Here is a 23,496-nt window from a genome sequence, read left to right as displayed (position 1 = left end):
ACCAATAGTGTTTCCGTGATTGATGGTTTGAAGCGTTTCAGTCAATATTTTATATACTTTCACATATAATTCTGATTTTATATCCCATACCTCAAGGAAATTGCTATTAAATCTATTTAAAAGTCGAATACAATAGAATTCAGTAGCAGGCACACCAAATACAAAAATAAATAAACCAAATTATTACAATTTTACTTCGTAAATACCACTATTTAAAAATAATCTAATGTGACACTCGTTTCGATGCGTTCAAAATCATTACTAAGCACCTAATGAAACACGTGTCACAATAGATTTAGTGGTATGTACATATTTTAAAGGCTCTATTTAAACAAATAAAAATGGAAAGATATTTCCACAAAGTGACTACAGAATCAATTAATGAAAGTACATTGCAACTCGGGTTTGCGTTGTATCCATATTTTATAACGCCGGCAATATTTAAAGAAAAAAATTGATTCTTTTTTTTATTTTTATTGATATGGCGTTTTATTTGTAGAACTCCATTTTAATTTATGAATTAATTTTTAAATCAAACACAGATTTCATTACTAGGCGAAACAATCGTAACAATATTAATTTTGATGTGTTTTTAATAAAATACAACTTAGAAGACTCAAAAAACCTGTGTTTGATTTAAAAATCAATTCATAAATTACAATTGATTATATTATTTATTGATTCGGCATTAACTTTGTGGAATGACATGATTATTTTATTAAAATTAAACACTCGAATAAACCACTTTATCGAGTTTTAATTTGTACCAGAAGATGAAAACATCTGTTGTTTTCGAAACTAGTCGTAAATAAAAATAAAACTCGATAAAGTGCTTTATTCAAGTGTTTAATTTTAATAAAACAATTGATTCTCACCAAAAGATGTTCTGCCATAGATAGAATATATAAAGCAAATGAGATGAGGAAAATGCAAACATTAACGGGCATCAATCACGGAACCATTGACAATCGTGTTGATCATTTCAATATCTTATTAACATATACCAACGAGTTTTCATACGTATGTCTCATAGGTAAACCATTGCAGGTCCACATTTATGGTATTTAAATTCTTTGGTGACTTACAATAGTACGCCTTTGAGGCTCAGTATCATCAGACGATATAGTTATTATGTAAAAAAAAAAAAAAAAAAGATTGCTTACAATAAACTTTTACAAGATACTTATGCCAAATCCATGTGAATAAATTTAACGCACTTCGGACGGAAAATGTATTTCTACCTTCTGCGCCGGCCACATTTCAAAGTCAGAAAAGAAGGTTTCATATTTAATGTTTTTATATGAATATTATGTACCAATGTCTTAAAAATTATAAAATTGGATCTGGCAGATTTTGAAAGTAGGCGATACAATTGTCAAATCCCGTCGCCAGCGGTACGCAGGCGTAAAAAACACCCGTCCGAAATGTGTTGACAGGGAAAAGCTTAAATCCTTTCCATGAGATATTACACAGAAAAATACAAATATTCGATTAGATTCATAAAAAAGAAAGACATATGTATATCGCTCACTCCTTTCAAGAACGTCATAAATCAAAAATCGTTAATTTTCAGTTGTGCATGTTTTCGAAATGCTCAGAAAATGTACTTTATCCCAGCAAAAGAGGCATATTTTTAATTTAATACTTACCCGCTACAGGGCAGAAAATGTTGTTTTTGCATTTTTAAGAAAAGGTATTGTTTAATTATTTTGTTGAATATATTGAATATTTTTCAAATGGAGAAAAAACCTTCAGGTTTTACCTAAAAAGATCTGTTGCACAGTAAAAACTTCAATAAGTGGCTTGATGTTTATTTTTAATACATTGTATTATATTTTTAAACATTAAAAACGTTCTCCTGAAAAATCAAGTTTTTTGATTTATGACGTTCTTGAAAGGAGTGAGCGATATGTAGTACTGTATCCTCTACAGTACGTACATTGTATGTACCGTATTTAGCGCATTTGGCTATAGCTGGGTTCGATTCCCATAGTGACCAAAATAAATGAGTTTTTTATTATAATATTTGTTTGATACCACCCTGAAGTGATGGACTGGTCAATGAACAACGGTTAAGTTAACGTCACATCGATCCGACGTGGTATCTAACGGATAAGCTGAGAAATAAATGTAGTCCTACCATGATATAAGAGACCCGGACGTGAGAGAAACCGCTTTGTGTCCTGAATCAGAATTTCAAAAAAATAAAATGTTAAAAAAAAATATTTTTGCTTAAATTTATTAACTTAAATTACTGATTAAAAACGTATTTTACTATTTATTATTGCTTAAAACGGTAGATACAACTATGAAAAAATATGTTTGCAATGTGACAGACCTATTCTAAATATTACCAGGAATATAAAGCCGAAAGCAGAAGAGCGTTGAGCCTTATAAACACTTTAAAAAAGCGTGTTTTCTCCAGTTATTTTTCTAAATTGGCGATATGATGGCTAGAAAGTATTGAGTTTTCTACTAAGTGAATAAAAAAAACTGTAAAAAGGTTTATTTAAATAATTATTACAGCGTCTCAAAGTTAACTTTTTTTTCAAATCTAAAAAACAAAATTTTTAACTTTTTTTCAGACCATTTTTAAAAAAATTATAGCTAAAATATCCTTCATTGGTTTTTTGCTTCTGTCGAAAATTACGAGGTGAATCATTCCTGCCGATTGAAGACAGCAGCGACAAGACGCCCATGAAATAGGCTTAGAAATCTGTTATATATATATATTTTTTATTTTATAAAATGACTTTTTTTGTATTCATTTAAAACCATACCTCAAAATTCAACAACTACATTTCTCTTCTTCTTCTTTCTCTTCTAAAAAAATCATAAAAAGTGTTATTTTACAACATTCTAATTCAGGACACCCCTTAAAAGAGAGCATAGATCTTATATCTCTCATAGAGACAGAAAGATGTCCCAGGTCTTTGCATTTTGGATGTTTAAAAAGAAAACGATTCAACGAGGATTATTAGAGCAGCCCTCACAAAATTTGTCCACATGCATTTGGCTAATAACTCATAAGTGGTCGCCACATCTATCGGTGGTCGTGTAAAATTATTGCGGTTTTGTCGAAATGTCAAGCTGATCTTGCAGACAGCCACGAGTGAGTGTCTTTTTATAATATATGCGACTTGTAGCTGTCGTGAAAGGGTCATACGAGAATGGATGGGAGTGTATATTATACTCACCCGTATAAGGTTTGTCCTTGTTGAGCTTACGTGTACGTAGCATGCGGAGACTCGGTCGTGCCGCTTGTTTCTTTAGTCCGAAGGGTGTTGTTTCTTCCGGATGCTTTTAGGAAACGAGGAAAAAAAATTAAATATAAAATTAAGAATAAAATCTGCTATCGAATTAGAAAAAAATTGGTTCTGAAAAAATTATGCAGATTACAGATGTTATGCAGATTGGGAGGACGGTATCTTTAAACAATTGTATCTCCTAATGTATTGACTTCTTAATCCCGCATTCATAATTTATTTCAATAGGTCCCTTTAGAAACAATATGTATACGGTTTCACTGTAATTGTTCAAAAAATAATGATGCTTACAAAACTTGCAAAGAATTTAATTTCCTAGAAGTTAGAATCCTTGATTTGACTGCAGTTAATTTTGGTTAATGTCCGCCTCCGTAGTGTAATGGCCAGCACGCTCGACTACCATTCTGGAGGTCCCGGGTTCGATTCCCAGGGGGGTAAAATAAATAAAAGTGATTTTTTCACTCTAATATTTATTCCATATTACCCTGGACTGGTACCTGAAGCGGAGGGCTGATCATCTTTCCTTCATGTGTTAACGATCAAGATAACACTGCGTTTATATGATGCAGTGCCCTATGCATCATTGGGGTTTGAAATGAATGAATGAAGAAATTTTGGTTTAAAATAAAAAAATAACAAATTTGGGATCATTCAACTAAATTTGGCAGAAAGCAAACATCACGGCTGCCCAACATTTGCGACTGGACCATGATGAGAGGGAAGATGCCAAGGTGGACTAGAACAAGAATAAACTCACCCGACTACTTGTTGGGGCGCGAGTACGGGCTGGAGCGGTAGCGCACGTCGCGGGAGGCCGAGGGCGGGCGGCGCATGGACTCACCGCGCGACGACGACATCCCCTTGTACGAGCGATGGTGGCTGGAGGAAGTGCTTCCTGCAATACAACCCGTCAACTGTCACATCACACACGCTTAGATGGCAGGCGAGTCACATGTGACTGAAGCCAAACGGACTCTGTAGCGCGGCGGTTGAATAGCCAATTTTTTATATTTTTTTTAGATGGGAATTGCCTTTATTATTAGCCTTGCTTATTATGTACAAGGTTTATACATCATTTAGTGGATTTTTGTTTCTTTTAACTAATTCAATGTTTTTATTTGAATCTGGTTGAAGAGCCAATACAGCGGGACCTCTTTATCTGAACGCACACTCACCCCTCACTCATTTCTTAAAAGGTAAATAATAAAATGAAGAAATATTTGACGCTGCAGTGGTAGAAAGTATTCCTCATTCAAGCGCGGTGTCTGCCTTAACTACACGCCTAGAATGGGCTGACCAAGCGAATATTCCTGTCCCAGACATGATGCTTTCACGTAAATCAAGAGACAAAGCTTTTTACTTGTCATTAAGGCTGAGGCCTCAAGCTTTCAAATCAAAATCCGTTCAGCCGCGGTCCAAGCGGATTTTATTAATGAATATTTTTCAGATGTATAGAAAAAATATTTTTATATATTTCTAACTCAATACCTTTCAATAACGCTTTTCTTTTCAAAACCATATAATTATTTCGAAGAAAAACTATTTTTTTTAATGCAAAAACGGTGTTTTAAGAAAAGATCAAACCTAAAATTTCCTGAATTTAGAGAAAATAAAGTTGCGACTTAACAAAGACCAACTAAAATATTTGATTTCTTTGAAAAAGTTCAATGAATACATTTAACCTTTCCGGGAGTAAAAAAATTGATGTCCGACTTTCTCTGGGAAGTGGGTTCTTTTTACATGAAAAAATTTTTTTTCTTCATTAAATCGATGCATTGTGAAGATAGAATTTATATTAAAATAATAAAAAAAACAACCTATTTTTCAATATGACAAAATTACACACAAATACCCACAGATGTCATTGCTATACATGTTATATCATACTAACTGACAGATGGACTTCGACGTTCATTGACGTTGATACTCCTTTAAGGAAAATTCACACTGATGTTCATTTACATCCTTACTCCTGTGTTACAGGTTAAAATTTCACGATACATTTTTTTTATTTGATAAAAATACCCCACTGATTCTCTGTAATGTAATCCAAACGCACCACTAATTCAGATTATAGAGGTCTTACTATATCATTGCTTGAAGCATTTGAGATGTGGGTTTGGAGGAAGATGACCAAGACATCATGGGTCGTAAGGAAGTCCAACGAAAAGGTGTTGCAGGACGTAAAAGAAAGAAGAGAGCTCATAAATCATATTTTGAAGAGGAAGGCCAAGCTAATAGGGCACTCAATTAGACATAGCACCTTTCTTAGCAACATCTTCGAAGGAAGAATCTTGGGAAAACGAACAAGAGGCCGCCCAAAAACTTCATACTTCCAGGATTTGAAGCGGCTCATGGACGTCTCCTCCTATTCGCAGCTCAAGAGGATGGCGACTGACAGAGACAAGTGGCTGACACAACAAGGCGCTGCCTTTAGAAGATGATGATGACTATATCATTAAAGCCAGACGGTGCCTGTAGCGCGGCTGTTGAAAAGCCAATGCCAGCAATCACCAGTCTATAGAATAGTTATAGTCAGGATAGAATATCGAGTTCTCACCGCCGTATTCGTGGTCGTGGCGCTGGTAGTGGTAGGGGCCTATGGAGGGGGCGGGGGGCACGGAATCGCGGTGGCGGCCGTAGGGCGCGTGGTACGGCGGGGAGGGGTGCATGTGCTGCGGCGGGGGGGCCTCCTCGTAGTAGTAGGGGTCCTCCTCGCGCCCGCCCGGGGACCCGTCGTAGCCCTCCTCGAATCTGGAAGACAAAACGGACCGTTGAGTAAATCATTCCGCTATTTAACTTGCGGCCCTTGGATCTGTCAAAAGTTATTTTTGAATGGAATTTTACAATTCAAAATACTCAGTAAATAAATCAGTGATCTCCAAACTCAATAAGGGTAAGAGCTAATTTCAGAAATTGAACTTGTCTGATGAGCTACCTATACAAATTCCCTCTTTATAGTTTTTATCATCAGCCCGTATCGTACCATCCATAATATTTTTAAATTAGTTTAAATAAATTTATTTTACCTCCGCCTCCGTAGTGTAATGGTCAGCACGCTCGGCTACCGTTCTGGAGGTCCCGGGTTCGATTCCCAGGGGGGGTCAAATAATTATAAGTGTTTTTTTTTTACTGTCATATTTATTCAATATTATCCTGGACTGGTACCTGAAGCGGAGGGCTGATCACTTTTCCTTCATGTGTGAACGATCAAGATAACTCTGCGTTTATATGACGCAGTGCCCTATGCACCATTGGGGTGCGGATAAGGGTTTTATTATATTATATTATTAAATGAATTAGAATATAAGATTAACAATAAAATATAAAATGCGTACTTTAAATATTTATTTATAAACAAAATAACTATTGAAAATAGGTGTGATTAAAAATAAAATGTATGAATTTAGAAGAATTAATCCATCAGTGGGTAAGTTTGTAAGCTGACCGATAAAACTTCTTCATTTGGCATAATTTTGTTTGCAAATTTTTCTTCATGGGCACCAATAACGCATATAATATTCCCAATCAATGGTTCTTCCTTACTCGAGGTAATCGTTGGATGAATTACCGTGGGCATCCCAAAACCTTACCGGCTGACGTTTGCATTTTCCGTCGCTATGGGTGGTAACCACTCGGCTGACTTTCAACACGACTGGAGTGTAGAGATAAATTCATCTTTCATTCATCGTCACGTCTCGCATGAAAAATCCTTTTCATTGCGCTGAAACATCTCCAAACATCGCTCTGAATCGTCCCCATGTTGTTATTTACAATCGACTGTCAGCAGATGCGTTACTGGCTTCTAACGGATTTTTCTCATGGACAATTGTTGACGCAAAATGGCAAACACACTGCCTTCTGATATCTTCAAGGTGCCAGCTATCCCACAAAACTGGACTTAAGTCATCCTAATTCAACACGTTAAGGACGGGAAAGGTATTTCTACTCATTCGGTCGATTGATGTTTATTTTTACCTTCTGCGCCGGCCTCGTTTCAAAGTCAGAAATGGAGGAATTACATATTTGATGTTTTTATACGAATATAATGTACCAATCTTTTTGTCAAGGTCTTAATTATATTTACATAATTATCAATTGCCGTCGCCAGCGGTCCGCAGGCGTAAAAAACACCCGTCCAAAAGTGTGTGTGCGTTTATATTTGTTTGTTTGTCTGTATTGACTCATCATTGAGTCAATTTGATTTTGCACAGACCTTGAGACACAGTCTGTTCCCGGCCCGTTTGAACATTTGGCTGAGACATTGCATTGCGCGTTTTGGGCATTTGGTTTTCGCCTATCTCGTTAATGTTGCCGGCACTCACCCGTACGTCTCCTCCATGGCGACCCGCGCCTTGTCCAGGATGGACATGATCTTGGTCTTGGCGGGCATGACGCGCGACGCGGACATGTTGCGGCCGCTACCGCCCCCGCGCCCGCCCGCTCCTCCGCGGTGAGGGATGTGCGCTCTGTGAACAAAGCTTCGAGGACTCGGATAAATGCCTTCTATTGTTTCGCTCGGTCACACGGCGACGTGTGCGCCATACACGCATCCTAAATTCAACCTTTTCGTGTACCTATCTGCAAATAGATAGATAATACAGGAATACCGTAAATGAACGCGCAAATAGGGACATGAATAAGTCCTGGTTCAACACTAATTTATTCTCTTAAAATACGTAAAAAATTTTTTTTTAACCCTTTTTGCATTCATAAACCAAAAATACCACCGAATATAAAAATTACCATTCACAGTGGTGACTGCAGCGATTCTAATTGTAAAAACTTATGTTTTGTTTTATGTCTTAAACAGGAAATAAAATACCTAGGTGTAATAATAGATAAACACTTGCTCACAGTCACATTAGTGAACTAGTAAAACGAAAAAGAAAACCAAATATGTATTTATTTATTAGAATTCGAAACATACTGAATATCGACAACCTAAAAAGAGTTTACTTTGCCTTTGTACACTCACTACTACAGTATGTCATTTTTGGATGGGGAGGAACTTATAACAACTCTGTGAAAATAATCCAGATAACAATAATTAAAATCATTTTGAAGAAAAAAAAAGATATCCAACAAATATATTATTTACAAAATCGAACCCGGGACCTTAAGTATGGTAGCCGAGCGTCCTGATTATTACACTACAGAGGCGAACATCTATGCAGGAATTCGGTTATGATGTAATTGCACTCTATCTACCTGGGGGCTGGCGGGTTGAAGACCCGCGGGGCCATGGGGGGCTTGGGGGGCATCGGCATGGGCATGGCCCCCGGCATGTTGGGGTCCAGCATCTCCCGCAGCTGCTCCTGGCGGATCATGTCGTTGCTGTCCGGGATCAGGTACTTGCGCACCTGCAACGGGACATAACACTTTTTAAAAAAACACATATTGGAATCTAATTCCTACTCGTAAGTGCTGCTTTACTCGAGACAAATATAGACCCATTTGTTTTTATTGAATAACCCGAGCGGTGTGCGGACAGTCTTGTTTCCACTTGTGGGTGACAATATCCTGCACTGACGAATTTCCTCGCCAAAATTCAACTGTCATACAATTCGGACGGTGCATACTTTTAGAGGCTTGTCTGCAGGTAGAATAGGGAAGGTAAATGTGGAAAATGAATCACAAACACCCGGACCAATTGAATATAAACTTCTTCTTCTTCTTTTTGTAGATCCTAGGGATCTGTTTGTGCCTCCGCATGTCGTTCTTGGGATGTCGACTCCCAGCTGTCTTTCCATCTTTTCGGAGGTCTGCCTGGGGGTCTGCGTCCTTCAGGGTTGCCTTGGAGGTCTGTCTTCTGACATTCTGTTTATATGTTCCTTCCAGTATCACCTTTGTTGTCGTCCCCACCTCACGATATCCTCCGTCTTACACATGCTTCGAATGTCAGTATTTCTTACTCGGTCTCGCAATGTGTTTCCGGTTATGGATCGGAGAGTCTTCATCTCGGAGGTTCAAATTAAATATAAACCTTTTCAGAATTTAATTTAATTTATTTTGCAACTGGCAGGATCGAACCTGCGATGCCAGTTTTGCAGTGAGTTATTGGATGAAATTTCACATTGCCAGGAGTTGTTATGGTTGTAACGCAACGCATCTCACTCACCTCAGCGAGGGCGAAGGCAATGCGGGCGTGCGCCTCCGCCGGGGGCCCGAGTGCGCTGATCTCCACGTGCAGGTCGTCCGACAGGTGGGCGTACTTGGGGTCCAGGGCCTGCCGGAGCTCCTCTTCTTTCTGCCTGTTCAAAACCAAAATAATCTCATTAATTTTGACAGAGTATAATAATAACTGTGTAATTTTTTTCCACATGAATTTTATTTGACCAGCAACCGGGACATCATCAGACTGATGTACGCTAGAAAAAATTCTTTGTTATAAACACTTCTTTATTATGAGCCCTCTGACCTCCACTGCTGGATATAGGCCTCTTCCCCTTCTTTCCATTTACTCTGGTTGGTTGCTGCTTGCAGCCAGTTTCTACCCCCCAAAGCGACAATATCGTCAGACCATCTCTTTTGGGGTCTTCCGACACCTCTTTTGCTCTCCCAAGGTCTCCATCGTAGAATTGTTATATACAAAAAAATTGTTATAAACACAAATATATTTTATTATCATTAATTGATTCGGCAGTCACACTGCGATATAATCTATCCATTTTTTAAGTTTTACTTGGTAGATACCACTACATATTTCTTAAAATCTATTGTGACACGTGTTTTGATGCATTCTGCATCATTTTCAAGCACCATATCGCTCACTCCTTTCAAGAACGTCATAAATCAAAAATTGTAAATTTTCAGTTGTGCATGTTTTCGGAATGCCCTGAAAATGTACTATATCCCAGCAAAAGAGGCATATTTTTAACTTAATATTTACCCGGGTCACGGCAGAAAGTGTTGTTTTTGCATTTTGAAGAAAAAGTATTGTTAATTATTTTTTTTTTAAATATACTAAATATTTTCTAATGGAGAATAAACCTTCAGGTTTTACCTAAAAAGATCTGTTGCACAGTAAAAAGTTTAATAAGTGGCTTGATATTTATTTTTGATAAATTGTATTATATTTTTAAACTTTAAAAACGTTCTCCTGAAAAATCAAGTTTTTTGATTTATGACGTTCTTGAAAGGAGTGAGCGATATGTGAAGTTAAGTCAAAATTTTAGAGTTGTGTCTTCGGGACGTTGAAGAATGATGATGGGAGTTTTATTTTTTATCGGTGGGAACATAGGACAATAGGGGGAAGGTTTTAGTCATTGTCATATTGTTAATTATGGGTTTGTTGCAAAAAAAATAGAGGTGGATTTTAAGAAATAGTGGTATTTACCAAGTAAAACTAAAAGTTGTATTTACCAAAAAAAATTAAAAAAAAACAATAATCAATAACATCAACCAGAAAAGGCACACTATGCATAACATAATATGAATCGAAAAATTTTGCACAATCCTGAAGGAGAATCTCTAACATACTTTTAATTATTATTATTTTATCTATTATTAATACAAGTTTTTTTTATATGTAATTTTAATTCATTTTCTAAACATTTCTACTTACAATCTTAAAATTAAAAATGGAGTTCTGCCAATAAAGAGACTGAGCTCTTGTGCTTGGAGAGGGACTTACACATGTTATTTATATTTGTTGGTAAAACAATATATTTATATTATAATTTTGAAAAAACAAAATGTTTTTTCTCTCTTAGATTAATTAAAATACTGACTGAAATATATCTGATACTTTTATAATTCATGATGTCAGATCCGGTATTTCTCGCTAGAGTACCGAATGCCGATATATCAGATTTCGGTAGTCAAAGGGTTAAATAATTTTGATATGAATCACCGATTTCTGCATTTCAAATCTTTGCGGTCGATTTGAATGGTTTTATAATCCATTTCAACATATTATATCATGTATAACGTAAGCATATGACAAAAATGCATCAAAAAGCGAGTCACCATGCGGGTAATATTGTTTTAGCCGTTGCGATGTGTGCACAACCGGGAAACTAAATATTATTTAAGGCCACATATTTATTCAATTGTTGAATTTAATATATTACAAGGTAATATTGCTATTTTTCCATTATGTACACGTTTTTTCATTATTTCTTACAGACAATCATATTTTGTAATAGGTTATCACAATACAGTAAAACCTCGATATAACGGACATCTATTTAACAGATGTCGGACGGGTGTTTTTTTTACGCCTGCGGACCGCTGGCGATGAGATTTGATAATTCACTCACTCCTTTCAAGAATGTCATAAATCAAAAAACTTGATTTTTCAGGAGAATGTTTTTAAAGTTTAAAAATATAATACAATGTATTTAAAAAAAATATCAAGCCACTTATTGAACTTTTTACTGTGCAACAGATCTTTTTAGGGAAAATCTTAAGGTTTTTTCTCCATTTGAAAAATATTTAGCAGATTTTAAAAAAAATAATAAACAATACCTTTGCTTCAAAATGCAAAAACAACACTTTCTGCCGTGTAGCGGGTAAATATTACATTTTCTGGGCAAACCGAAAACATGCACAGTTGAAAATTGAGGATTTATGACGTTCTTGAAATGAGTGAGCGAATTGCGTACATATAGTTTAGACCTTAACAAAGAGATTGGTACATAAAATTCATAAAAAACATTAAATAATTCCTTCTTTTTCGACTTTAAAATAAGGCCGGTGCAGGAGGTAAAAATACCCTTCCCGTGCTTAAGCATCAATCGACCGACGGGTAGAAATACCTTTCCCGTCCTAAGTATGTTAACAAACTTCAGATGTAACGGACAAAAATCCGGTCAAATGTAAAAAAAATAAAAAAAAATCCTGTTAATATTAATCATTCTTCATTTCAACAATATTATACGATGTTTCATTATTTTAGAGAGTTGGTTATAATAAAAAAAAAAAACTTCAAAATAGCAATAACAACTTGATTCCTTTTTCAAAACAGGATTACCGAAAGCAAGCAATATCAAACATCAATTCATGACGAGTGTCCGAAGACAGTAAATAGAATTTCGTTTGTGTTTTGTACTGTTTATTTAATTCTAAATAAAATATAGATTTTTTCGAAAAAAGTTTTATGGTGGGGACTGACTGGAGTCATTTCGTCGTAACGTGTTACGTTACGATGCGAGCATTCGTAAAGTCCGTACAGCGAGCCGAGTACTCAAAGAAGACCAGCATCACCCCCGCCATATGCATTTAAATATCCATAATGACGGGAGCTCAACAAGCTACTCTCCGGCATTACCATTACTCTGTGAGGCTTCCTGTCCAACATCTTGTCCATGCTCCAGCCCAAAAGGACCAAGAAGAAAGCGCAACAATACGGCGGCTCCACTTTCCCCCCTTCAGACTCAGCGGATTGACGACATTTTTCATTAATACATTTTATTTTTACCTCTCATTATCATTTTCATATCATAATCCATATCTGTATAAGCGCCCTTGAGGTATTTTTTTACGAAAATTTCAATTCAAACCCTTATCCGCACCCCAATGGTGCATAGGGCACTGCATTATACAAACACAGTGTTATCCTGATCGTCAACACACGAAGGAAAGGTGATCAGCCCTCCGCTTCAGGTACCAGTCCAGGGTAATATTGATGAAATATTAGAGTGAAAAAATCACTTATATTTATTTGACCCCCCCTGGGAATCGAACCCGGGACCTCCAGAACGGTAGCCGAGCGCGCTGACCATTACACTACGGAGGCGGCATGACGAACCATTACGAAAATGGCACTGTATAAATCATCCAAGATTATTATTATTATAATTATTACTCCATCCGATGTTCGGATGCTCGCCACGAATGTTACGTTACGACAAAATGCTCCGGTCAGTCCCCACCATTAAACCTATTTTGATATAGCGGACTTTCGTCTTTAACGGACACCCTCTTCTCCCTCCGATTAGTCTATTATATCGAGGTTTTACTGTACTTAAAAGTCAATCCAGAGAATTTCGGTAAAATTAATCCAGAGAACCCACATATGGAAGAATGTGTCAATTATATATACACCGTCCTCCCAACTCACCTGTCCTTCATGGACCGTCTCCCCAGGACGGCCATCTTGCACATGGTCTCCTCCTGAAGCCTCTTCATGGAGTTGCCCTTGGGCCCCAAGAGCTTACCCACAAAATTGAACTGCGGACAAGCATACACATTAGAGATATGACCAAAAGGTGACTGTTTTTTAAAATTATTACCATAATTTTTTATTATGTGATGGGAACTTGCATCCGTTATGTCGCAGCGACCATATCCAGGTCTATTGTGACCTCCCTCTGTATTATAGCTCACTCTCGATACATATTTGAGTCATGTAGCTCACGACCTGTCTTGGTGGTAGGAGCTTCACCGTCTCGGAGTCAAGTAGTGGCCCTCCAAGGATGTGATTTTGTTTGCGAGCGAGTGCGTCACAGTTATAGAGAATGTAGATTGGTGTTTTGTTAACCTCCATACAAAATCTGCAGACTGGAGAGTCATGTAGTCCAATTTTTGACATATGCTTCCTCACTCTGCAGTGTCCTGTCAAGGTCCTGGTTAGGATCCTTGAGGCGACTGTTACTTTTATGGTTATTTGATTGGGATGGGATTCTTAACACATGGTTTGCGGGAAACGCTTAAAAGCGTCTCTTACATACGGTTGTTAGAGAGCGGGAGACGCATATAAGCGTTCTATTTGCTTACTTTTGGCAGAGCGCGAGAGATGCCAAGAGACATTGTACAGATGGGAATTGGGTTTGCGGTTACTTGTGATTAGTATACCGAGGGTCGGGCGGCAGACTGACTATAATTATTGTACATACTGAAGTCCTGATACAAGTGTGAGACGTTTTATATCATTTTAGGAATCGTGCTCTTAAGGGATGGAAAATTGGATGAAGATATTGAGAGAAGAGTGAATGCAGGGAATATAAAAAATGGTGCTTTGGATTGCAAATAAAAATATGGCGATGGAAGCCAAACTGGCGGTTTACAACAGAGTGCTGGTACCGACACTGATGTATAAAAAAAGAATGAGGAACTGGCAAAGGAAGGATGGAAACAGAGTAAACGATGTTGAAATGCGATCCCTCAGACGAAGAAAATCGTTCTAAAAAAACTCATATAACAGAATAAAAAATTTAAAAGATATTAGAAAGGAATGCAAGGCTGAACTAGGGATAATTGAAAAGATTAAGTAACGTTCTTTAAGGTGGTATGGATATGTGGAGCGAATGGATAACGAGAGAATGACTAGGAAAGTATATTTGGCAAATGTGAGCATGAAGAGATCAGAACGAGGGTGGCCGAAAAAGACTTGGCATGACCAGGTCAATCAGAAACTAAAATCGGGTGGTGTCAAAAGTCTACATAATTGGAGGGCATGCAAGACTAGATGTATGGATGTGAGGCAAGCTGGGAGTGTATGTTAGGACAGAAGAGTGCGGCGTTCCATCCTCTCTGCCTGCACCAGCGGGGAAACGGCGTGAAGGTAGAGAAGAAGAGAATGATTACCTTGGGATGTTCCCGTACTGGAACGAGAACCTTGACAGACACCTTGATCGGTTTTTCCCTGTAAATGTCCACGTAGCGGTTTTCCTTTGGAGGGATCCTACCCAGAGATTGCACCCGAGAGACCTCTGGAAACAAAAATATAAATCACATCAATATATTGAAATATCTTGCATCTGAATGTCAAACTTCAAGAAAAAAATTAGTAATTGCATTTTTTTTAGTGTGTGAAGTTTGTTAAATTCTCAATTCTCATTATTCTCAATAAAAATAACGCAAATTTTTGACATATACAGGCATCTTTTTCATAAAAAGTAAATAAATTTCATCAAACAGTTCTAAACCCAGGAAAATTGTACGTCGGTCGTCAAAGTTTAACAAAAAATTGGTATTTGCAATTAGATGTTTTTCAAATGGGCAGAATGTTAAATTCGCAATGAAAATGTCCCAAATTAATAAACGTTCATCATAAAAAAAAAACAAGCGTAACAGTTTTTTTTACTATAAAATTTATGCAGACCGGCCGCATGGATAAACCCAGCAGAAACCAACAGACTAGAAATTCAACGAATATCCCGAGACAAAACAGTTCTAATTATAGAAGTTATCGCTTTCACAGTAAATAATCCTTTGCATTGTGATTGGCACAAACAACTCGAGGAATGCCATCGGCATAATAAATACGTAAAAGTTGTATAATCGTATGTACATGTAATTAAAGAACGCACGATGAAAATTTGTAAACAGCGACGGGCCTACTTTGAACAGGATTTAATTGGGTTTATAAGTAAATGTAATGGAGCTTACCTTGTTCAATTAATTTAATGGAGATAGGGAATTTCTGCTGATCGATACTGAGCTTTTCTCCGAGCAGCTCCCGCATATATTCGCCGGCTTTATCCGATATGGTATTATTTTCATCTGTAATGTCGCCATCTTGCTCCCCTTCGCCGGTATGATCCTGGGGGTTTCTCTTGAAGTCGCTGCCTCCGTAGCCATTTTTATCGTATTTTTCAGTCATTATACTGATAAAATAACTCTACGTTTGTAAAAAGTCTTGTCAATTGATTGCAGAAGACGGTTTTCAACTTTAACCAAAAGACGGACCGGTCCGCACACTAAACGCCAAAATTCTAGAGCGTGAAGGGCCCTGCGGATCGCTGCGATTGGTAGCCTTGTTGTTGGTATCTGCCGTTTGACAATAGACAATTGTAAAGAAAATTTATTTTGGCTTTAATTCAAAGGTACCTACTTCAGTACTAGTACAATATTATTTTCTACAAATGCTGTGTTGCCCAGTAGTTGAAGATTTCACTTTTTATTTACTAACTAATATTTACTTATTTATATTTATTTTAAACATTTGACTAATTTTTCAACAAGAATGACTTCGAGATATATTAATATAAAGCATGCCGACTTTAATTTCTCAATATTTGTTTACAAAAACAACATAATACTGAGTAATACTGATAAAGTACGAATAATTCTGAGTAAATACGATAACACAATATATTTTGCTAGTTGACAGAGTTCTACTGGGCTTGAAACTTTTATTTTTAGACTACTTTATTATTTTGAGCCAAACAAAAAAACAAAATTTTTGAATATGAGATTTTTTCTTTTTCTTCAGTTTATTAAGAACCACTTACCCTTTGATTATCTACTTTTTGTAAGAATTTTTTTATATTGTATTGTGGTTTTTAAAAAATCACTACAACCTACATATATTTGTATTTTTTTTCATTTGTAATGTTTTTTCTTGGCCTCGCTTGCGATTCGGATCATATTTTTTTCATGGAAACGGTCGAACAATAAGTTTAATTTGAATTTTGTAGATCCTTCCTGGCCAATAAAGGAAAACTTTGGGTTAACTATTACTTAAATTGCGTTCACATCTTATTTTGACCTGTTGATTTAAATTATTTATCTTTCCAAATGTACATCTTTGTAAGCACACACATTTATTATTTCTTCTTTTTATTACTTTTTTATCGTGAAAGTTATTAAGGTATATTGAAGATGAAGAAAAAAATGTGGGAGGGAAATATGCGAGTCTTTGGACAACTGTTGGGATTGCGTCCTGTCACCGGCTGGTCTAGTGATCACTTTATACAGGACCAATTTAGGTACATTAAATATATATTCTCTTTAGTAAAACGTTCTTCTTTTTGCGTTAGTCAGATAGTAATCAATGTCAAATTGTTCTATTGGGTAAAGAAAAAAAGATGAAAAAACAAATGAAGGGAAATTGGTTCTCTAATGAAAATGTTGTTTTATATTTTTAAATCCCCTTTCAATACATAATATAAATCTATGAAATAGTCGTAAAATATTTTACATATTTAAAAATATTCTTCTTCTTCTAACCCTTATCTGCACCCAATGGTGCATAAGGCTCTGCGTCGTATTGACGCAGTGTTATCTTGATCCTTATTTACATAAAGGCAAGGTGATCACTGCGCTTCAGGCACCAGTCCAGGGTAATATGAAATAAATATAAGGGTGTAAAATCACTAGTATTTATATGCACCCCCCCCCCCTTTGGGAATCAAACCTGGGACCTCCAGCACGGGAGCTAAACACGCTTAAATACCATTAAATATAAATATCCCTATTAACAAAAGAAAAAAAGACGAAAAGCATTTTAAAGATTTATTTAATTTACAAATAGGATTTACATTTTGTCACGTTGAGAAATAGGTTCATAATACAATCTTATATTATCCTAACGTATAATACATTCCAAGCCTTCGTTCAATATCTTGCGCACAATTTTCTTTTCAAAATACTTGTACATTTTTATTAATATACAATTCTCGTGCAAGTACATTATGTGCTAAAAAGGTGCATAAAACGGTATTAACATTAAAATATTTATTTACTCTTCCAAATTACAATAGATCCTTAACTGTACAAAATAGGGTACATTATTTATGAATTGTAATTGTGAAATTATAATGGCATATCAGGGGAAATATTACAAAAGGTTAGTCTATGTGGAATTATATGTTATGAACCAGAGCTAAGAATTTTAGAAACTGGGGATGAAAATGTACGTAAGAATTCTATTAACAAAGCAGAGCTATGTTGGCACGAGTCTTGCGAACCACAGCTATGATCCCAAAACAGATTAAAATAAAATGTATTTTTTTAGTTAGAAAAAACAAAAATCCACTTAATGATCTATAAACCTTGTATATAATAAGCAAGGTTAAATAATAAATGCAACTCCTATCTAAAAAAATCCCTAGCTATGTTTGCAAAAATCATGAGAACCTCGATTACGTTGGGAAGAATTTTGCAAATCTTAGCTATGTTGGCAAGAATGGTGAGAACCTCAGTTATGTTAGCAAGAACGTTGAGAATACCAGCTATGTTGGAAAAAATTTGCAAACAGCTATGTTGATGAGAATGTTACTAACACGAGCCATGTTGGCAAAAATCGTGAGAACCGTACATTAAATAGTAAGAATCTTAAGAATCCCAGCTATATAGACAAGACTTTTGCAAACTGCAGCTATGTTGACGAAAATGTTACGATTACAAGATATGTTGGCAAGAATGGTGAGTACCGTAAATAGCTATTTTACTGACATTTCTTGGTGGAACTACATTTTATAGAATAAAATAATAACTATGTAATTTTTTCCACATGAATTTTATTTGACCACGAAACCCGGTTGCTGGTCAAATAAAATTCATGTGGAAAAACTTACAAGGTTGTTATTTTATTTTCTAAATAGCCATATTAGCAAGAATCTTAAGAATCCCAGCTGCGTTGGCAAGAATTTTGCAAACTGCAGCTATATTGACAAGAATGTCATAAACACGAGATGTGTTCACAAGAATTCGCGAATTGAATAGGCCCATAATTTGATTTACTCTGGTCTACGAATGGGAAGGTATAATAGCGATGATTTTTGTTGTATAAATAAGCCTATTTTAAAAATGTTGAAATGTAATTAAATAAAAATATTAAAAAATATTTTTTTATATTACGTGAAAATGTCATTATGATAAGTTACTTTTTTATAATATATATATTGGCATCATATTTTACAAGCGTAAACCTATAATACATTATAATCCTTACATTCAAAGGGAAACTACAGCTGGTAGGTTATGCGTGTGAGGTTGTGGTTTAATATTGCAAAATAGGTGATATGTTAATTAAATTAATTATGATATATGATAAAATATTATATATCATAATATTAATTATGATATATTACCATGAAAAAATATTTTTTGGTAATGTATCCAAAATAAAACAGTATTATTGGATCGAACATATGTTTAATGAGCGTCACATTATATATCATTGTATGTATTAAAATTAAAGTGAAATTCGATCCGATTATTTTGTATTATTTTGGATACATTACCGGAAAAAAGGAATTCTACTGACTAACTGCATTTACAATAAATATGAAAAAATATATATTTAAAAAATACAAGACGTTGTGTTTATTTTATGTGAAAACTTATAAAATCAATTTTCAACTAAAATAATGATAAAAAGGCAAATATATAAATATAACCAGGACTGATAACTATTTTTTTATAAAAATTAACTAGAACAATGTCTATCAAATAGTTTTTCCTGCGTACCACTTTACGAAAGATCTCAAACTCGCGAACCTACCCCTTATGTATGTTTTCTTTTTACAGTTATTTTTTAATGTTTAAAATTGGGCATTGTAGGGTTGACACACTTTAAAAAATGATAATTTTTTACTACGTCACAGTATTGTATGAAAAGATTTCGAGATTTACATAAATAAATACACAAATGAGTAAATAAATAATTTGGAATAACCACTCAATCATCAGGTCAAATGTAGAGTACATTTAATGTAGTCTTCATTTGCCCTGATGACGGGATAGTTATGATGAAGTGATTTTAAGTGCTATTACACAAAGTGAATGATGAATGATAAGGATGGTGTTAAATAAATAATTTTTATATATTTATAAATATACACACACACACATATATATATATATATATATATATATATATATATATATATATATATATATATATATATATATATATATATATATATATATATATATATATATATATATATATATATATATATATATATATATATATATATATATATATATATATATATATATATATATATATATATATATATATATATATATATATATATATATATATATATATATATATATATATATATATATATATATATATATATATATATATATATATATATATATAAATTAGTAGCATTATTCATATTTTTGAAAACACCCTTAATTGCTTCATCAAACATAAAAAAATGATTTTTAACTTCTACTAAAATAAAAAAAAATTAAAAAAAAAAACAAAAATATTGAATTTTGGTCCCGCCTTATTTTTGGGGCAGCCCTTTAAAATATAAAATATACATATTTTTGTTTTTTATTGGGTTAATTTTTTTTTATATTGAGTATTCAAATTTAATATAAATAGGCATTTGAATATTTTAAATCATAAAAAATACACTGAAAGTATCTAAACTTAAACAAAATCTGTCAGAAATTGAATATTTTTTAAATATTTCTTTTTCCCGATAGAAAAATCTACAAACTTTATATAATTTTTTGACATCTCATCAAAGATGAAGAAGAGGAAGTCTGGGCATTTACGGGGCTGACGACCGTCATAGGCTGGTTTAAGTGATAATTTTACACACGTGTAACATTCACCAATTATAATAATAATAATAATCCAGATTTTGTGAACAAATATTTGGACACACTCAAAATGTTGTATACAAACTTTATATTATACAAATGTTAAAAATCATGTTCAGACTTACAACTTCTTTTAATATATATATATATATATATATATATATATATATATATATATATATATATATATATATATATATATATATATATATATATATATATATATATATATATATATATATATATATATATATATATATATATATATATATATATATATATATATATATATATATATATATATATATATATATATATATATATATATATATATATATATATATATATATATATATATATATATATATGTATATATATATGTATATATATATATATATATATATATATATATATATATATATATATATATATATATATATATATATATATATATATATATATATATATATATATATATATATATATATATATATATATATATATATATATATATATATATATATATATATATATATATATATATATATATATATATATATATATATATATATATATATACATTTTAAGTAAGCATTGCCACATTTTCCAAGGCCTATTCAAGTATGTTGACTATTTTGGTTTTGAGATTCAATATCTTGAGGTTTTTCGGTTTCCCAGGACTGAATGTTTAATCAATTATTCAATTATTCACAAATTTCAAATCTTCATTTCATCTCACTTATTTTTCCGATTCGACAAGCTCGCCTCGCATTTTTCACTTCAAAGTTGAATCCTAAATTAAATGAAGAACAACTACTTAAAACAGTATTCTTCGTTATTGAAAATAAGATATTTTGGACAAAGAAAAAGTCGGGGCTTTATTGAAATATTTGAATAAATTTAATTTATCTACGAGTTCCCTTTCAAGCTTGATTCATCCCCTTCTTATAAACAATTTTGCAAAATTACTCTTCTCGATTTTCTACTTTAAAGTATACAAAATTTAAGTAATTTTCAATTTGAACTTAAAAGCAAAAGTACTAGTCAATAAAAGTGATTTCTTGTTTTACAGGGTGGCACAAAATTAATCACTGTATCAGAAGATGTTATAATTCTTGCAAATGGCTTCGTACGTCAATAATATTTGATGTTTGTGAACTGCAGAATGGAGTGGCGCAAAATTAATCATCCAATTTTATTTTTAAAATAAAAAAATGAGGGATGGAAATCTTTATTTGCCCTTTTTTTTGTTAATTTGAAAAGGCGACCAATAAATACAATAATATCAAATATAATAAAAGATAATGAAAATGATGATCATGATAACCTTCAAGTGGCTGGCGCCAGTGTTGTTAAACACTAACGCTCGTTTTATAAATTTGTTTGTATACTGCAGCTGTCTAGTTAACAATCGTCAAATAAAAGCTAAATTATTCGAAATCTTATAAACCTAAAAGGGTAATTCTATTCCCTGTCCTTTCCCTTTCTTCTTTTCCTATCACTGCCATCTCCTTTTCTCTTTATCCCATCCTTGTCTCATGTCTCTTCTTATATAAGTATAGACTTTTCTTATGCATAGTAGTGAAGAACTGTAATTGGTACTCATGATTTTTTTGTATTCTGATTTATCATATTGCTCACTCCTTTCAAGAACGTCATAAATCAAAAATCGTCAATTTTCAGTTGTGCATGTTTTCGGAATGCCCCAAAAATGTACTATATCCCAGCAAAAGAGGCATATTTTTAACTTAATATTTACCCGCTACAGGGCAGAAAGTGTTGTTTTTGCATTTTTAGGAAAAGGTGGTTTAATTATTTTTTTAAAAAATAAACTTAATATTTTTCAAATGGAGAGAAAACCTTTAGGTTATACCTAAAAAGATCTGTAGCACAGTAAAAAATTAGAAAAGTGGCTTGATATTTATTTATTGTATTGTACTTTTAAACTTTAAAAACGTTCTCCTGAAAAATCAAGTTTTTTGATTTATGACGTTCTTGAAAGGAGTGTAACTGTTTTTTTCCTTCCAATAAAATAAAAAAAATTATATATAATTGACGTACGAAGTCATTTGCAAAAATTATAACATCTTCTGATACAGTGATTAATTTTGCGCCACCCTGTAATATACCTATTTATAGTAATTATTACAATATTACATCAATTAAATTATTAAATTATTATAACATTTAGATTTATTTTAATTGTCATCTTAGATTTAAGAATTGACTCGATATTACAAACTAAGTTTTTAAATCTATTTCAATTGAAGCAAACATTCGTTATAAATATTATGTAATAAAATACAGGAAATATAAAGAAAATACTTATATGAATGTAACATGAAATATATTTTTATTTACGCTAATTTAAATAAGAATTTGTTGTTTTCATACAACTCCAACGTATTATTAAATTACAAATAAAACAACGACAATATTTTGATTTTCATTGAAAATAATTGTTTAAAAAATAACATCGAAAGTGAAATTATATTGAATTACTTTTTGTGCTGTTGATACTTTAAAATTTTACACATTTTATGGAGAAGCTGGGATAGGCATTCTTCAATTAGATAAAGAAGATTACCACAATGTGACTGTCAAATCAGTCAATGAAATTACGTTTATTTAAAAATAAAATCAACCCCGTTAGTATTTTTTAACGTAAATTGATAACTATTTAAAATTATCATGTCATGTTATTTTATAACTAAATTCATTAATCAAAAATAAAAAAATATAAGGTAGTAATTGTAGAAAATCTAAAGGAATAAACTTTCCATATGTCAAATGGCGAGAAATAAGAGAATGGAGTGACTCACGTCATTTGACTGATATATTATTAGATTAAAACCAATATTTTTAGCTTTTCCACTTTATTTTTATTTGACCAGCTACCGGGTTTCGTCGTTACCGATATCACCAGTCTGATGATGTCGGTAACGACGAAACCCGGTCGCTGGTCAAATAAAAATAAAGTGGAAAA

The 23,496-nt window shown here is 33.4% G+C and overlaps 1 protein-coding gene across 3 annotated transcripts; it reads right to left on the bottom strand.

Moving 5' to 3' along the window:
- Positions 1 to 2,025: 2,025 nt before the first annotated feature.
- Positions 2,026 to 15,942, bottom strand: LOC148303757 (uncharacterized). Of its 3 annotated transcripts, none has more exons than XM_088269396.1 (9): positions 15,603 to 15,942; positions 14,799 to 14,923; positions 13,333 to 13,442; positions 9,388 to 9,520; positions 8,478 to 8,629; positions 7,592 to 7,735; positions 5,827 to 6,020; positions 4,024 to 4,161; positions 2,226 to 3,300 (listed from the first exon to the last, which is right to left on the bottom strand). In XM_088269396.1, the coding sequence occupies exons 1-8, from the start codon at positions 15,814 to 15,816 to the stop codon at positions 4,028 to 4,030; spliced, it is 1,206 nt and encodes a 401-aa protein (XP_088125522.1). In that variant the 5' UTR covers positions 15,817 to 15,942; the 3' UTR covers positions 2,226 to 3,300; positions 4,024 to 4,027. The 3 variants fall into 3 exon arrangements, with proteins under 3 accessions (XP_088125523.1, XP_088125522.1, XP_088125520.1); XM_088269394.1 differs by having other exon boundaries at positions 2,816 to 3,300; positions 7,592 to 7,747; XM_088269397.1 differs by lacking the exon at positions 7,592 to 7,735 and having other exon boundaries at positions 2,026 to 3,300.
- Positions 15,943 to 23,496: the final 7,554 nt, after the last annotated feature.

This window comes from Brachycentrus maculatus, unplaced genomic scaffold (assembly GCF_059751285.1).
Source record: "Brachycentrus maculatus isolate JH-2025_06_01 unplaced genomic scaffold, ASM5975128v1 h1tg000349l, whole genome shotgun sequence".
NCBI classification, from domain to species: domain Eukaryota; kingdom Metazoa; phylum Arthropoda; class Insecta; order Trichoptera; family Brachycentridae; genus Brachycentrus; species Brachycentrus maculatus.
The sequence above is the reverse complement of the archived record's forward strand: the minus strand, read 5'-3'. Positions and strand labels throughout refer to the sequence as shown.

Bases quoted from the DNA above. Each gene is read 5' to 3' on its own strand.
- LOC148303757 (XM_088269394.1), bottom strand. From the start codon at position 15,816: ATGACTGAAAAATACGATAAAAATGGCTACGGAGGCAGCGACTTCAAG. The intron at 9,521-13,332 runs GTGAGTTGGGAG...GGTTTTGAACAG, and splicing joins AGACGGTCCATGAAGGACAG to GCAGAAAGAAGAGGAGCTCC. The intron at 7,748-8,477 runs GTAGATAGAGTG...GAGTCCTCGAAG, and splicing joins TTCAACCCGCCAGCCCCCAG to CTTTGTTCACAGAGCGCACA.